This window comes from Symphalangus syndactylus, chromosome 13, assembly GCF_028878055.3.
Source record: "Symphalangus syndactylus isolate Jambi chromosome 13, NHGRI_mSymSyn1-v2.1_pri, whole genome shotgun sequence".
NCBI lineage: Eukaryota > Metazoa > Chordata > Mammalia > Primates > Hylobatidae > Symphalangus > Symphalangus syndactylus.
The window spans coordinates 42,979,544-42,996,427 of NC_072435.2; the positions used below are offsets into that span (position 1 = coordinate 42,979,544).

The following is a 16,884-nucleotide window of genomic DNA, read 5'->3' on the forward strand; positions in this document are numbered from 1 at the left end:
AGCTGGCTGGGCCGCTGCTCCCTGGGCCTGCCCCAGGATTAGGGGAGGGGGGCAGGTAGGGTGGGTGCAGTCTGAGGATGGAGCAGGCGGGGCCAGGAGGATGGGGCTGGCCCCCAGCTTTCACTGCAGAAGGGAGTGTGGGCCACCTTGGAGCCCAGGCATGTAGTGTGGGTGGGAGTCCCAGTGGGTGCCGAGAGTCCGAGCAGAGTATGAAGACCTACACGTCTGCCACCCTGCAGCAGTGTGGCTTTTTCTTATATCAGGGATGATTGTAGGGTTCCCGCCCAGGGTCTGTGGGCAGAGCAGACAAGGTGGCCGTGTGCATGGGCTGTGAATTGCTGCACGGATTGCATGCACAGACTGTGAATTGCTGCACGGATCTCATGCGTGGGCTGTGTGAATTGCTGCACAGATCGCGTGCATGGGCTGTGTGAATTGCTGCATGGACACGTGCATGGACTGTGTGAATTGCTGTGCGGATCGCGTGCATGGGCTGTGTGAATTGTTGCACGGATCGCGTGCACGGGCTGTGTGAATTGCTGCACGGATCGCATGCACAAACCAAATTGCTGCATGGACGGGTGCAGGGACTGTGTGAATTGCTGCACAGATGGCGTGCATGGGCTGTGAATTGCTGCATGGATCACATGCCCATGCTGTGTGAATTGCCACGCAGATTACATGCACGGGCTGTGAAGTGCTGCATGGATCATGTGCACAGGCCGTGAATTGGTGCATGGATTGCGTGCATGGGCTGTGTGAATTGCAGCACAGATCTCATTTACTTATAGACACAGCTGGTTCCCATATCGCACACGCGTGTGGCTGACCTACAAGTGAGCCAGGCCCAGAGGCTGAGGAGCAGGGGTTCACAGTGGTCCCTGACTGCTCTCTCTGCAGGTCCGCCGGGTGCTGAAGAGCCAGGAGGTGTATGAAAACTTCCTTCGCTGCATTGCACTCTTCAACCAGGAGCTGGTGTCTGGCTCTGAGCTCCTGCAGCTCGTCAGCCCATTTCTGGGGTGAGCAGCTGACTTCCCAGGGCCCCCTAGGGGGGTTCTGTTCCTGTCAACTCCATCTACTTGGTTTTTAGTTACTGTTTTTGAGCAATGATTGTGCTTTTCTAAAATCCTGTTTATTAATTGACGCGATTGAGATAATTATCGATTCCCATGCATTTGTAAGGAGCAATACACCACCTGGGTACCCTCCAGCTGGTTCCTTTACCAGTAACATCTGTAGTCAGTGGGTCCTCGAATAATGCCTTTTCATTTAACACTGTTTTAACACCGATGAGAAAAAAATACATTCATTTCTGGTCTGAGTGGAGTTTGCACGTTCTCCCCACGTCTGCGTGGATTTTCTCCCGCATCCCAAAGATGTGCATGTTAGGTTAAGTGTAGGTTAAGCGGTGAGTCTCCGTGGTCCCAGCCTGAGTGAGTGTGGGGGGGTGAGCGCCCTGCAGTGGGGTGGTGTCCTGTCCAGCGTGGGTGCCCCCCTGGTGCTCTGAGCTGCTGGGATAGGGTCTGGCCACCCAAGACCCTGAACTGGAATAATTGGGTAAATTGTTGTTTTACTTGTTTTTACTCATCTTTCTTATGTGTGGCTTGCATTTATTTCAGTGTTTAATATTAGAAGTGTTTTGGTCTCTCTTTAGAAATTTGGTGATGGTTTTGTGACCAAAAATATGCTGTAGGAACGTCATTCTTGTTTATGTGTCAATTAGCTTGTGGCAAAATTGGTTTTGTTACACATCTTTTCACTTAAAGTCACAGCTTTCTAACACCTGTTGATGATGTTGAGTGAGGACTTACTGTATTGACTCTCACACAACCCCCCGTTCTTTCCAGACTCTCGGTGTTACTGGTGTGTGTGTTTTTATACAACTTTCTCACTGTGGAGGGTCGTGCATCCGCCACAGTGAAGATACTGAACAGATCCAGGACTGTCAGGTTCTGGCCTTGACCTTTTATCTCCATCCCAAAACCCTGCCTCAGCCGGAGTCTGTTTCAAACCCCTGGCAACTACTTATCTGTTCTCTAGACAATGTTACAGTAATGGAACTGTACAGGAGGAACCCTCTGGGAGAAACCTTCCCCCCGCCCCCCCAGCATAATTCCCCAGAGATTCACCTGATAAATACTTTTAAAAATTCTAACACTTGGGCCGGGCGCAGTAGCTCGTGCGTAATCCCAGCACTTTAGGTGGGCAGATCCCCTGAGGTCAGGAGTTCAAGACAAGCCTGGCCAACATGGTGGAACTCCATCTCTACTAAAAATACAAAAATTAGCCGGGTGTGGTGGCAGGCGCCTGTAATCACAGCTACTTTGGAGGCTGAGGCAGGAGAATCACTTGAACCCGGGAGGCGGAGGTTGCAGTGAGCTGAGATCACGCCATTGTACTCCAGCCTGGGTGGCGACAAGAGCAAGACTTCGTCTCAAAAGCAAAACAAAACAAAAAAATAATTCTAACACTTGGGTCAGGCTTAGGTTAGGTGCGGTGGCTCATACCTGTAATCCCAACACTTTGGGAGGCTGAGGTGGGTGGATCACTTGATGTCAGGAATTAGAGACCAGTCTGGGCAACATGGCCAAACCCTGTCTCTACCAAAAAATATAAAAATTCGCCAGGGGTGGTGGCACACGCCTTTTGTCCCAGCTACTTAGGAGGCTGAACTGGAAGGATAGCTTGAGCCAGGGAGGTCAAGGCTGCAGTGAGCTGTGATCACGCCACTGTACTCTAGCCTGGGTGACAGAGTGAGACCCTGTATCCAAAAAATACATATATATATTATACCTCTGCTGCACAAAGAGAAGCCTCATTAGCGGGTCAGGTGTAAGAGTAGCTTCTAACCTCTGGTGGCCAGGTCAGCCTCAGGAGAGGGCTGGGACTGGATGGAGGGGCCTGGAAACAACTGTGCACACTTGTGTCCACTCTCGGGCTCACAGGAGTGTGCACGGTAGGAGCAGGCGGGCCTGTGAGTGCTGAGACCTGGGAGCCAGCTGGGGCCAGTGTTGCTTCCTGCACATCAGCCCTGTGACTAGGGTGAGTCACTTGGGCAGTCTGAGCCTCTGTTTCCTTGCTGTAAAATGGGGATAGTAAATGTACTGACCTATGTGGGGTTCCTGAGAGCTGCAGGTGGGCGCTACCTGCAGGGCCCTTCAAATACAATAGAATCTCACAAATAAAAGGAAAAGAGGATTTTTTTGGCAGAAGGAAATGATGTAAGTCACAAACTTGGATCTTTCCTAAAGAATTGAAGAGCATGGAGAAAAATACAGTGAAGGTTTTTTTTTTCAAGACAGAGTCTTGCTCTGTTGCCCAGGCTGGAGTGCAGTGGCGGAATCTTGGCTCACTGCAACCTCCACCTCCCGGGTTCAAGTGACTCTCCTACCTCATCCTCCCGAGTAGCTGGGATTACAGATGTGTGCCACCATACTTGGCTAATTTTTGTATTTTTAGTAGAGATGGGGTTTTGCCATATTGGCCAGGCTGGTCTTGAACTCCTGACCTCAAGCAGTCTGCCTGCCTCAGTCTCCCAAAGTGCTGAGATTATGGGCGTGAGCCACCATGCCTGGCCATGATTCTTTTTTTTAATGGTTCTCGCACATGGTGGGTGCACATGTAACATGATCAGCCCATTCAGTCCTTAACCCTTTTCCCATTTACCCCAGGGATAGTAGTTGACAGCACTTGTGGCTGTAACGTTTACCCTGAGATAACTTTGCCATGAAGCATCTCATTTTTATTATTATTTTTGCATTGCTATCATATATCAACTTTGGAAATAAAAGACTTCATTTTATGTATAGCATCCTGTTTTTAGTAGTGATATTTCCAGTTACAAAATATAGTAATTCTTGATCACTGAAAATGTCAAATCTTGGAAAATGTAGCATTCCTACACTTGATGTTAACATTGTTCTCAAACAGTTGTTGGCCAAAGATTCATTTGATGAATCTGACTGTTCCAAAATAGACGATTCTGGTGATTCAGACGATTCTGATGTTCTGTTTAGAAATAACTCCAAGAACAGTTTTTATATTTTACTTTCACATTGAAAATCAGTCAGATTTGCTTCAGCCTCAAAGAGTGTGTTTATATAAAATTAAATGAGTGCTGGCAGCAAGCTGGACTTTTTTTTTTTTTTTTCTAAATGGGAAAAAGTTAAATCAACCCTGGGGACAGGTGCTGTGTGAGCCCTTTTGCAGTAACTTAAAAAAATGTGTGTGTGTGTGTGTGTGTGTATATACATAAACATTTTTCTAGTGTAAAATAAAGCACAGATCCAAGAAACCACATGGCCAACAAATAGCTTGAATCTTTATTAAGCAGTCACCCATGTGCCCACCACCCACATCCAAAATAGACTCCAGGAGCCCCCCACGTACCATTCCAGTCCCTGCCCCTCACTGTGAAAGTGTCCTGACTTCAGGAGTGACCGCCACCTGCACTAATGACGGCACAGCCACCCAGGTGGGCATCACCAAATACATGACTCAGTCTCACCCCCATCCGGGTTTGCTTTGCTTTGCCTCTCCCCTCCCCTCCCCTCTTTTCTTTTTTTGAGACGGACTCTAACTCTGTCGCCCAGGCTGGAGTGCAATGGTGCGATCTCAGCTCACTGCAACCTGTGCCTCCTGGGTTCAAGTGATTCTCCTGCCTCAGCCTCTTGAGTAGCTGGGACTACAGGTGCCTGCGACCACACCCAGCTGATTTTTGTATTTTGAGTAGAGACAGAGTTTCTCCATGTTGGTCAGGCTGGTCTCAAACTCCTGGCCTCAAGTGATCTGCCTGCCTCAGCCTCTCAAAATGCTGGGATTGCAAGTGTGAGCCACGGCGCCCAGGCCTTGGGTTTTGTTTTCTAATACATCTCGTAAGTCTCCTTTCACCTCTGATTCCCTCCGATTCTAGTCCTTACTATTTCTGTCCTGATGCCCCTCTGCCTGTCCCTGTCCCTATTATTTCTGTGATATTAGCCTCCCAGGTTTGCTCATTCATTTGGGGTTACACAGGAGGATCGCCACAGCATTTCTCGCCTTTTATAAAAAGTGGCCCAGGACAGCTCCTTGATTACAGCCTTGATTCCTCCCTAGTCACGGCCTCAGAGCGATGAACTGCTTTCATATCATCTTCCCAAGGGGACCAATTCGGTTGTTTCCTTTGTTTTTTTTAGCATCTTGATGAGTTCATGGACTTAAAACATATTTGATGCTTTTCAGTACAGTTTCTAGTCCTTTTAAAGGTGGGGGCCAGGCGTGCTGGCTCATGCCTATAATCCCAGTACTTTGGGAGGCTGAGGGGGAAGGATCACTTGCATCCGGGAGTTTAAGACCAAGGCTGGGCATGGTGGCTCACGCCTGTAATCCTAACACTATGGGAGGCCGAGGTGGGTGGATCACCTGAGGCCGGGAGTTCGAGACCAGCGTAACCAATATAGTGAAACCCCATCTCTACTAAAAATAAAAAAATTAGCCAGACGTGGTGGCCTGTGCTTGTAGTCCCAGCTACTCAGGAGGCTGAGACAGGAGAATTGATTGAACCCAGGAAGCAGAGGTTGCAATGAGCCAAGATTGTACCACTGCACTCTAGCCTGGGCAACAGAGCAAGCTGTCTCAAAAAACAAAAGCAAAACGACCAGCCTGGGCAACATAGTGAGACCTCGTCAGAAACTACCTGTAGCTACTTAGGACATTGAGGTGGCTGGATCGCTTGAGTTTTGGAGGCAGAGGTTGCAGTGAGCCCTGATCTCACCACTGCACTCAGCCTAGGTAACAGAGTGAGAACCTATCTCAAAAAAAAATCAGGAAGCTGAGGCGCAGATCGAACCTCTCTGACTTACCCTAGGACAAGCACTCATAGGTGAGCTTAGCGTGCTGTTAGGCGGCAGCCAGGGTGCCCCAGCCGCAAAGCCAGCCCTTTGCATGTTCTCTGCCTTCTGGGCACAGTGGCTGCTGGGCTTCGGTGTGTGTTGCTTTTTTTTTTTTTTTTTAACTCAGCATTTCTTGGAAGTGTTTCAGCATCAGATGTGAACCCATGTCCTCATTTTTAAGCAACTGCACGGCTTTTCCTTCCCTTACCAGGGTCTCTAACGATGGACGTTTGTCTCTAGTCCTCCATGTAAGTGGTGTTGACATCAAATGCTCCTGAGGCTGCGACCCTCGCGGGTCAAGCTGAGCCCATCAGAAGGCCATTCCCTGGTGGTCCCAGGCATGCACGTGTTGGGGTGATCTTTTCAGTAGGTTTTCTTTCTCGGGCTGCTGAAGGTCTGTAAACGCCCTGAAGAACAGCGCAGAGCAGGATGATGTTACTCTAGTCTCAGCCAAAACGGGGACTCCTGGGGTTTGTTTGTGACGTGGGTGATGGGCACACGAGTGGGCTTTTTCTGTGGGCGTGGAATGCACATTCACCTTGAGTCGCCTCCACTGGGCTCAGAATCCAGCACTCTCTGAGCCGGGGTCCCACCTGGGACAAGGGGCCCCCAGGGGTTGTGTGTGGAGCTGGTGTTGGCACCTGGGCCCAGCAGACACGTGACCACCCCGGGTTGGAATTGGGCCTCTGCTTCCTACTAGCCAAGCGAGCCTCAGTGTCTTTGTAAAATGGCCATACCTCCCTCTTGGGTTTGTCAGGAGGTTAGAGGGGGAAGACAAAAGGAACATGAAAGGCGAGAATCTGAAATGCAAGGTGCTGGACAGATGGGCAGTGCCGGAGCACAGTCAGCTGTTCTTGTTTCCATGTTTTGGTGGTAGAGACTCATATGGGGAAGGGTGTTTGGGGAAGGGTCTGTATGGAGCAAGGTCCAGAATTGAAGTGGGCCTGTGCGTGTGCTTGACACGAGGCCTGGTTGAGTCAGGAGCATTCACCACCACATGGTGTTCCTCTGCGTGTTCAACCTGCGGTCAAGTGCTCATCTGGGCTGGGCAGCTGAACACGGCCCAGGGAACTGCCCCTCGCAGCTGGCAGCCGCATGGCAGCCGGGGTGGATTGGGTTAAGCATTCCCTTCAGAGCAGTCACAATTTGCGTTTATCCCAGCAGTAGCCTCAGGCATCTCTGCAGCATTTTTGTTGGTCTCTTTCCTCCGTATGTTTCCATCGGCTTGTGGGTTTTCCTTGTGAGCAGAGTTGGCATAGGGTTCTTAAATACGGGGAACGACAGAGCCCACATCAATGAGGGGGACATTGTTACGCGGGGCTGGGCTGGGTGGCTAGGTCACAGCAGGATTGTGGCACCAGCAGTCAAAGTAACTGCAATGTTTTTGGGTTTTTTTTTTTTTTTTTTTGAGACGGAGTCTCGCTCTGTCGCCCAGGTTGAAGTGCAGTGGTGCAATCTTGGCTCACTGCAAGCTCCGCCTCCCGGGTTCACACCATTCTCCTGCCTCAGCCTCTCCCAGTAGCTGGGACTACAGGCGCCCGCCACCACGCCCAGCTAATTTTTTTTTTTTTTGTATTTTTAGTAGAGACGGGGTTTCACCATGGTCTTGATCTCCTGACGTCGTGATCCGCCGGCCTCGGCCTCCCAAAGTACTGGGATTACGAGCGTGAGCCACCGCGCCCGGCTGTAACTGCAACTTTTTTGGTAGGATCTAATGTTACTGCTTAGAGACGGGGTCCCGCTCTGTTGCCCAGGCTGGTCTGAAACTCTTGAGCTGAAGTGATCTTCCCGCCTTGGCCTCCTGAGTAGCTGGGATTCCAGGTACACACCACCAGATCTGATACTATTTTAAACAGAAATCCAGGTGGCATTGTAGGGTCATTTGCATTAAAGCCTTCCTGTTGTCGACCATAGCCATGACATTATGACTTTCAAGCATGTGTCCAGAGAGGGGTTCACAGAGAGGAGTCTCCCTAATGAGAGAGGAAGACTGTGGATCAGAGATAGGCAAACTTGATCTCTGAGGGGCCAGGTGGGCTTTGTGGAAATGACTCAAACCCCCCTTGTGCACGCAGCCACAGGCAGTGCGTACACAAGTGGATGTGACTGTGGGCCAGTGAAACTTTATTTATGATGGGATGGCTGGGCATGGTGGCTCACGCCTGTCACCCCAGCACTTTGGGAGGTTGAGGTGAAAGGATCGCTTGAGGCCAGGAGTTCAAGACCAGCTTGGGCAACATAGCAAGACCCCATCTCTACAAAAAAATTTTTTAAATTGGCCCTGCGTGGTGGCTCACACTTGTAATCCCAGCACTTTGGGAGGCCGAGGCGGGCAAATCACCAGAGGTCAGGTGTTTGAGACCCGCCTGGCCAACACAGGGAAACCGCGTCTCTACTAAACATACAAAAATTAGCCGGGCGTGGTGGCGCATGCCTGTAGTCCCAGCTACTCAGAAGGCTGAGACAGGAGAATCGCTTGAACCCAGGAGGTGGAAGTTGAAGTGAGCCAAGATCGTGCCATTGCACCCCAGCCTGGGCGACAAGAGCGAAAATCTGTCTCAAAAAAAAAAAAAAAAATTTAAATTAGCCGGGCATGGTGGCGCATGCCTGTGGTCCCAGCTACTGAGGAGGCTGTGGTGGGAGGATCTCTTGAGCCCAGGAGTTTGAGGTTGCAGTGAGCTGAGATCGTGCCACTGCCCTTGAGCCTGGGCAGCAGAGTAAGACACTGTCTCTAAAAAGAAAATACCAAACCAAACAAAACACAGGCAGTAGGCAGGCTGGCTGTGGCTTGCCGCTCCCTGGCCTGAAGCCTAGCCTCTTCCAGTCAGGGAACGTCATGGGCTCCAGCTTCTGCCAGTTTAAGTCATCTTTTCTGGTGTATTTCAAAGCCTTCCTGTGAGTATGGGGTTAATAGGCACAGGAAGGGACCTGGTGTGTGACAGAGGGGCGGGAGGCCCATTCGTTCACACACCTCGGGACTTGCAGTGACTTCCTATATATTGGATTCTTCCGCCTCTCGTTCACATCCATGATGTTGAATTCTGACTCTGTTTAACTTGTAATGTCCACATGAAGCCATTCTAAAATCTTCAGCTCCCTCTCAGAAGGCCCTGGGGATGACCAGTTACCATGTGTCTTTATCTTTGAAGGAAATTTCCAGAACTCTTTGCACAGTTCAAGTCCTTCCTGGGGGTAAAAGAGCTGTCCTTCGCGCCACCCATGAGCGACAGGTCCGGGGACGGGATAAGCCGGGAAATCGACTATGCGTCTTGCAAGCGCATAGGATCCAGCTACCGGGCACTCCCCAAAACCTACCAGCAGCCCAAGTGCAGCGGGAGGACGGCCATCTGCAAGGAGGTAGCGCTCCCTGGGGCTCCAATGTTCGTTGACATGGTGCATCCCCCACCCCTCCCCAGCAAACACCCGACACCCCCGTTATGAATGAAATGCTGTGTGCTCAGCCCTCCTGAATGTTGGGTTATGGGTGGTGCTGGGATGTGGCCCGGCAAAACCACCTGAGCAGAGACAACAGTGTTGTACCCTGCTGGTAGTTTTGGCAAAACACAGAGTGCCAGGGATAACGTGGAGTTCGGCTTATTCATCTGTTATTTGACTTAGGTTTATTGCTGCCATGATTCTGCTCTGTCCCGGGCTCACTGACCTCAGTGTGTTTCTGTTTAGCTTGACCATTGGACACTTCTCCAGGTTTCGTGGACAGACAATTACTGCATGTTCAAGTTCAAGAATACCTGCTGGATTCCAGGATATAGTGCAGGGGTCAGCAAACTCTGGCCCGTGGGCCCTGGCCCGCTGCCTGTGTTTGTAAATAAAGTTTTATTGGCACACAGACACAACCATTCATTTACATATTGCCTGTGGCGGCTTTTCTCACCACAAAGGCAGAGTTGAGTATTCATCCGGGATGGCCTGCAAAATCTGAGATAGTTGCTGTCTGACCCTTTGCAGAGAGAATTTACCAATGTCTGAAATGAAATCAGCCCTACGTATCTGCAAGTTCCTCATCTGTGGTTTCAACTAACCATGGATTGAAAATATGTGGGGAAAGAGAAACCAAAAAATGACAATACAGCAATAAAGCATAATCCACATTTTAAGAATGCAGTGTAACAATGATCTACACAGCATTTACATTGCATTAGGTATAAGTATTCTAGAGATGATTTTGCATAGGATATATGCAAATAGGATTCCATTGGACATCAGGGACTTGAGTATCTGTGGATTTGGGTCTCCAGGGGTGGTTCTGGAACCAGTCTCCCAGGATACCAAGGGAGTGTTCACTTGACCAAAGTCATGTTTTTCCTTAAAAACTTTATGCACCTTCCCATTTGTATAAGGCAGTTGGTATTATGTATCAGGATGGTATTATGTATCTTGGTACCTTCTACACTGACTAACAGTAAATCTTGGCTCCTGGGGCATGCAGCGCCATTCACGGTGTTTCTTCTTGGTGTAGGTACTGAACGACACCTGGGTCTCCTTCCCCTCCTGGTCTGAGGACTCCACCTTCGTCAGCTCCAAGAAGACACCGTATGAGGAGCAGCTTCACCGCTGTGAGGACGAGCGCTTCGAGGTGTGTGTGCTGCTGTGGCCGAGTCCCCCAGCATGTGCCTGTCCCCCTTCTCCACGGGACATGCGTCCTGATCCTCCTCCACTGCCCCAGCCTCCTTTGGAGGAGCAGGGATTGCAGCACATTCCAGCAGCTCCTGGAAGCTTCCTGCTGGGTCTTGCTGGCCTCTGGGCTGGCTACCAGATGGCACTTTTCTTTCTGTTTAAAAATTTTGTTTGGGCTGGGGGTAGTGGCACACACCTGTAATCCCAACACTTTGGGAGGCCAAGGCAGGTGGATCATTTAAGCTCAGGAGTGTGAGACCAGCCTGGGCAACATGGTGAAACCCCATCTCTACCAAAAATACAAAAATTAGCCAGGCATGGTGGCAGGCGCCTGTAATCCCAGCTACTCCGGAGGCTGAGGCAGGAGAATTGCTTGAGCCAGAGAGGCCGAGGCTGCAGTCAGCCAAGATCACACCACTGCACTCCACCCTGGACAACAGAATGAGACCCTGTCTCCTAAAAAAAAGTTTCTTTAATGTAAAAATTAAATTTATTTTTATTTTGTTTATGTATTTATTTTGCTTGCTCTGTTTCCCAGGCTGGAAGTGCAGTGGCGCCATCATGGATCACTGCAGCCTTGACCTCCCAGGCTCAAATGATCCTCCCACCTCAGCCTCCTGAGTAACTGGAACCACAAGTGCATACTACCATGCCCAAGTTGTTGGTTTTTTTACTTTTTTTGTAGAGTTGAGGCCTCACTATGTTCCCAAGGCTGGTCTCACACTCCTGGCCTCAAGCGATCCTCCCACCTTGGCCTCCCAAAGTGCTGAGATTAAAGGAATGAGCCACCACACCTGGCTAAATTTTTTTCCTTTTTTTAGAGACAGGACCTGTATTGCCCAGGCTAAATTAATTTTTGTAATTAAAATTTTTATTGGCTGGACATGATGGCTCATGCCTGTAATCCCTGCACTTTGGGAGGCTGAGGTGGGAGGACTGCTTGAGGCCAGGAGTTCAAGACCAACCTGGGCAACAAAGCAAGAGCCCATCTATAAAAAAAAAAATTTTTTTTTTTGAGACAGAGTTTCACTCTGTTGCCCAGGCTGGAGTCCAGTGGCGTGATCTTGGCTCACTGCAACCTCCACCTCCTGGGTTCAAGCGATTCTCCTGCCTCAGCCTCCTGAGTAGCTGGGATTACAGGCACACCACCATTCCTGGCTAATTTTTTTATTTTTAGTAGAGATGGGGTTTCACCATGTTGGTCAGGCTGGTCTTGAACTCCTGACCTTGTGATCTGCCTGCCTCAGCCTCCCAAAGTGCCGGAATTACAGGCGTGAGCCACCGTGCCCAGCCATAAATTTTTTTAATTAGCCAGGCATGGTGGTGCACACCTATATTCCTAGCTATGTGGGAGGCCAAGGTGGGAGGATTGTTTGAGCCCAGGAGGTTGAGGCTGCAGTGAGCTTTGATTGTGCCACAGCACTCCAGTCTGGGTGACAGAACAAGACCCTATCTCTTAAATACACACACACACACCCCAAAAATCCACTGGTCTCTGAGGTCCCAGGCCCCTCCCTTAGGCCTCTTGAGTTACCCAGTGGCTGACCCCTTCCTGCCTTCCTTTCCATAGTTAGACGTTGTCCTGGAGACGAACCTGGCCACAATCCGCGTGTTGGAAAGCGTGCAGAAGAAGCTGTCTCGGATGGCGCCGGAAGACCAGGAGAAGTTCCGGCTGGATGACTCCCTGGGAGGCACGTCGGAGGTGATCCAGCGCCGTGCCATCTATCGCATCTATGGCGACAAGGCCCCAGAGATCATCGAGAGCCTCAAGAAGAACCCTGTCACTGCTGTCCCCGTTGTCCTGAAAAGGTGCCCTGTTGCATCCCACCTTCCCTTCCCTTCCTTTCCCTTCCCTTCCCCGCCGCAGGGAGCCCCTGGAGAGCTCATCAGTGCTGTTTGTCAACAGGTGTCATCTCCAGGGGAGGTCTCTGAGGCCTAGGGGTGCCTTCCTGTATTTCCCAGTCTCCCACTCCTGAGAGGAGAGCACTGTGACCTTCTAGGACTTCCCACCTTGCACATAATCACATCTAGACATCTAAGTAACTGCTTTAAGAGTGAGATGCGACCACTACACTGTGGCTTGCATTTTATTTAATGCTGCATTTCGGATACCATCCGGTGCTAGTGAACAGGTATTTATCAAGTGGCCACTTTAAGGCAGGTGCAATGCTTGGCCCTGGGGTTACACAGCTGAGCGAGGCAGACCCAGTCCGTCTCCTCTTGGGACTCACAGCTGAGAAAGGGACCTGAGTGGTTGAGCCAACAGCCATGCAGAGAGTGCTGGGTGCCAGGGAGGAGGCGGAGGAACCGGGAAGCCGGCCACATTGGCTCTGTAAGGCCATCACGCCCTCCCTCTGACGTGCATGGAGCCCACTGCACAGACTAGGCTGGGAGCTGGCTGGGCCTGGGTCCTAGACCCCCAGTCAAGTCCCAGAGGAAGACAGGCCAGCCCTGGGATGCTTCAGGGAGGATGCCCTGGCTTGTCGCTGGTGCTGACCTCTCTTCCCCTCGCAGGCTGAAGGCCAAGGAAGAGGAGTGGCGGGAGGCCCAGCAGGGCTTCAACAAGATCTGGCGGGAGCAGTATGAGAAGGCGTACCTCAAGTCCCTTGACCACCAGGCTGTGAACTTCAAGCAGAACGACACCAAGGCCCTGCGCTCCAAGAGCTTGCTCAACGAGATCGAGAGTGTCTACGACGAGGTAAAGCCTTCCCTAGCCCTGCCGGCTGGCGGGGGTGGGGTCCTGGCTCTCCCGACTGCCGGGTCTGTGCCTCTGTTTCCCTGGTGGTTAGGCAGGGTAGTGGCATTGCCCTTTTAGGGCTGTGTCGAGGTGAGGGTTCATGTCTGTGATGCCCAGCCTGCGGCCTGCCCTAGGAGAACCAGCAACTCTGCCATTGTCTGTCTGTTTATTTAGAGACAGAGTCTCGCTCTGTTGCCCAGGCTGGAGTGCAGTGGCGTGATCTCAGCTCACTGTAACCTCCACCTCCCGGGTTCAAGCGATTCTCCTACCTCAGCCTCCCGAGCAGCTGGGACTACAGGCGCACACCACCTCGCCCAGCTAATTTTTGTATTTTTAGTAGAGACGGGGTTTCACCATGTTGGCCAGGCTGGTCTTGAACTCCTGACCTCGTGATCCACCCGCCTCAGCCTCCCAAAGTGCTGGGATTACAGGCGTAAGCCGCCGCGCCTGGCTGGCTCTGCCATTGTCTAGAGAAGTCTCTGTCCCTCCCGTGGGGCAGTGATGGACTTTTTGGCTTAGGTAGTGGGTGGCAGCAGCCTTCATTTCTTTCTTGCCAACTGTTCCGGGCACTGGTGTTAGCAACACAGAAGGAGTAATATATCATCTGACCTCACTCTTGAACCTGACTCTGCTGCGGCATTATTCTGATTTTACCAGTGGGGAAACTGAGGCACAAGAGGTTGCATTTGCCCGGGCTGGTCGCAGGGGGCCAGGGCTCTGAGTCATCGGGTTCGAGGCCTTTGGCTGCATGTCCTTGCTGCAGGCTCACAAGGCCTGAGTCATAGAACCAAGGCCAGCGGAGCCCTCAGGTTGCCAGGAGCTGGGCCTGTTAGTAGCTGTGCGTAGGGAGTGCCTGCTTGCAGGATCCTGAGGTGGAAAGCTTGGCAGGGTGCCGGGCGTGGTGACAGCCAGCTGTCGGGAAGGTCCTTGGACACTCTGAGGAGGTAGCTGGGGAGGGCACGCTGCTCCCCAGGCAGTGCCCAGATCACGGCACGGGCTGCATTGTCAGCCTGGTGCCCACCTGGGCAGGGGGTGTTGCCTCACCTGATTCGGTTTCTTGGTCCTGTCACTGCACAGTGAGCAGTCACTCCTTCTTTTACAACACAGAAACGGAATCCACAGGAGCCGGGCTGCTAGCCCAAGGCCTCTCCCAGAGCCTGTGGGACTGTGGGGACCCCCTTCCCTCCCACCTCCCTCCCCATGGGCCACCCTCGCCCCAGGCCCACCCACAGCCACTCTGGCTTCCTCACTCTAGTCCTCGGCGATCCTCAAGCCCAAAACCCCGCATAGGCTCTGTGGGTCTGTGGTGTCTGCAAAGTGCAGATGATGAAGTAGCCCTGGAAATCCACCAATGCGACCCCGAGTTCCTGGATCCCTCCCTGGGGCTGGGGCTGATGAAGGGAGGGGCACTGAGGTTCATATGCAGATCTCTGCATATACAGGTCCTTGATGAATTCCAAAGTCAGAACCCCATTCCATCACATGATTTACAAAGCATGGTTACAGATTATGGACATGGGGACCCTGCTTCAGAGGGGACTGTAAAGGAATTTTCATAGTGTTTATGGCATAAATGAGACCTGGGGGACTTAGGAAGCAGTCAGAGGGCAATGGTCACACTGAAGAGCCCAGAGCGGGGCTGAACATGCAGACTCCTAGGAACCAGGTCAGTGTGCTTGGCCCCACCAGCCTAAGCTGCCCTGCAGGGGAGGAGGAAGGGAAACCTCAGGCTGCTGGGAGACCCGGTCCTTCCCTCGGGAGCCTGCAGAGACGGCGTCCACGCTCACTTTCCCCAAGAGCCCTGCTGCGTCTGCCTCCCTGCTTTGGGCTGAGGGCTTGGGGCCGCCCAGCAGAGGCCCTGAGTGCCAGGACAGTGGCATGGGAGGCTGGAGGAAGGGGTGATTGTCTAACGGTATGAGGGAATGAAAGTCATGATCTAGATAAAGACCAAGGAGAGGGGTGAGCCTGGGACAGGGTTTTCCAGGGAGTGAGAGCAGATGGGCACATGCAAAGGCCCTGCACATGCAGGAGGGAGCTCAGCACGGTGAGGCTGGAGGGGCTGTGGAGGGGCATGCCAGGGGCCAGCGTCTTCTGAGCAGCCTGGGAAAGCCTGAGGGGCGTTAGTTGGGGTGACTATGCTCCTGTGGGCCAAATCGCCCTGGACTCAGTGAGGAGAACGGTTGGAGCAGGCTGGTGGGAGCTGGTGGGAGGGCTGGTGACATGATGGTGGTAACAAGCACGTGCAGGGGCTGGCAGGTGACAGCAGCGGAGGCGGGGGCTTGGTGACGACGGGCATGCAGGGCTTCAGATGTGAGCAGTTGCAGGCCTCTCAGGTAGTAGATGGAGGGCAGAGGCAAGTCACAGCTCACCCTGTGCCTCCTTGACTTCATCAATAGTGTGGTGTGGGCAGCCCTGGTCAAGCTGGAATCAGGCGCCACCGTTGCTGTCAGTAGGAGGAGGTCGGCCTCAGAGGCTTCTCCATGCTGAGCCACGGGGCCCCATTCTGTCCTGGAGCTGGGCTGAGCGACAGACCCAGGCTTCACACTGTCAGACCCCGTGTGAACCCCACCCCACATCTCAGAATCCTCTTGGCTCCTTTGTCTGGGGTCCTGGGATGACTTAGGTCTGCCTTGCCTTCAGAGAGGGGACCAGGAACACATGGGGCTGCACAAGAGGCTGAGGCACGACCTGCCCCCTAGGCCCTGCTGCCTCACTGATGTTCGCCACCCATCCTGCTCTAGGCAGCGCTCATCCACCTTGGTGGCCCAGTTAACAGCGACTCATGAACGGGCATTGGGGGTCCTCTGGGTGCTGGATGGCTTTCTGCCTAATGGCTGCCCTTTCCCCCACAGCACCAGGAGCAGCACTCGGAGGGCCGCAGTGCCCCCTCTAGCGAGCCGCACCTCATCTTTGTGTACGAGGACCGGCAGATCCTGGAGGATGCAGCAGCGCTCATCAGCTACTACGTGAAGCGGCAGCCGGCCATCCAGAAGGAGGACCAGGGCACCATCCACCAGCTGTTGCACCAGTTCGTGCCCAGCCTCTTCTTCTCTCAGCAACTGGACCTGGGCGCCTCCGAGGAGTCAGCCGACGAGGACCGGGACAGCCCCCAGGGGCAGAGCGCAGACCCCAGTGAGCGGAAGAAGCCGGCACCAGGACCCCACAGTAGCCCCCCAGAGGAGAAGGGGGCCTTCGGGGATGCCCCAGCCACTGAGCAACCACCCCCGCCACCCCCACCCCCACACAAGCCCCTGGACGATGTCTATAGCCTCTTCTTTGCCAACAACAACTGGTACTTCTTCCTGCGCCTGCACCAGACCCTGTGCTCCAGGCTGCTGAAGATCTACCGCCAGGCGCAGAAGCAGCTCCTGGAGTATCGGACCGAGAAAGAGCGGGAGAAGCTGCTGTGTGAGGGCCGCAGGGAGAAGGGCAGCGACCCGGCCATGGAACTGCGGCTGAAGCAGCCCAGTAAGGCTCCGAAGCCTGAGGGGAGGCCCCAGGGGGTGCCTGGGGTTCGGGGTCGCAGCTCATGTTCTGACACGTCCTGTTACTTTTCTTTCTGGCTTTTCATTTTAAGAGAATTCTGTGATTTCAAATGGGAAATTGCAAACAGGAAGTTGCCAGCATAAGACAGAGGTCTCA

At 52.6% G+C, this 16,884-nt stretch overlaps 1 protein-coding gene across 2 annotated transcripts in view; it reads left to right on the forward strand.

Annotated features, from left to right (window-relative positions):
* Positions 1-16,884, forward strand: part of SIN3B (SIN3 transcription regulator family member B) — a 49,413-nt gene that overhangs the window by 23,724 nt on the left and 8,805 nt on the right. The window contains exons 8-14 of one of the 2 annotated variants that reach the window (XM_055239143.2): positions 901-1,019; positions 9,020-9,227; positions 9,552-9,647; positions 10,348-10,464; positions 12,076-12,314; positions 13,020-13,203; positions 16,095-16,710. In XM_055239143.2, coding sequence (XP_055095118.1) covers positions 901-1,019; positions 9,020-9,227; positions 9,552-9,647; positions 10,348-10,464; positions 12,076-12,314; positions 13,020-13,203; positions 16,095-16,710 — 1,579 coding nt within the window. The remainder of the gene's footprint in view (positions 1-900; positions 1,020-9,019; positions 9,228-9,551; positions 9,648-10,347; positions 10,465-12,075; positions 12,315-13,019; positions 13,204-16,094; positions 16,711-16,884) is intronic. The other variant, XM_055239144.2, reaches the window with a different exon arrangement.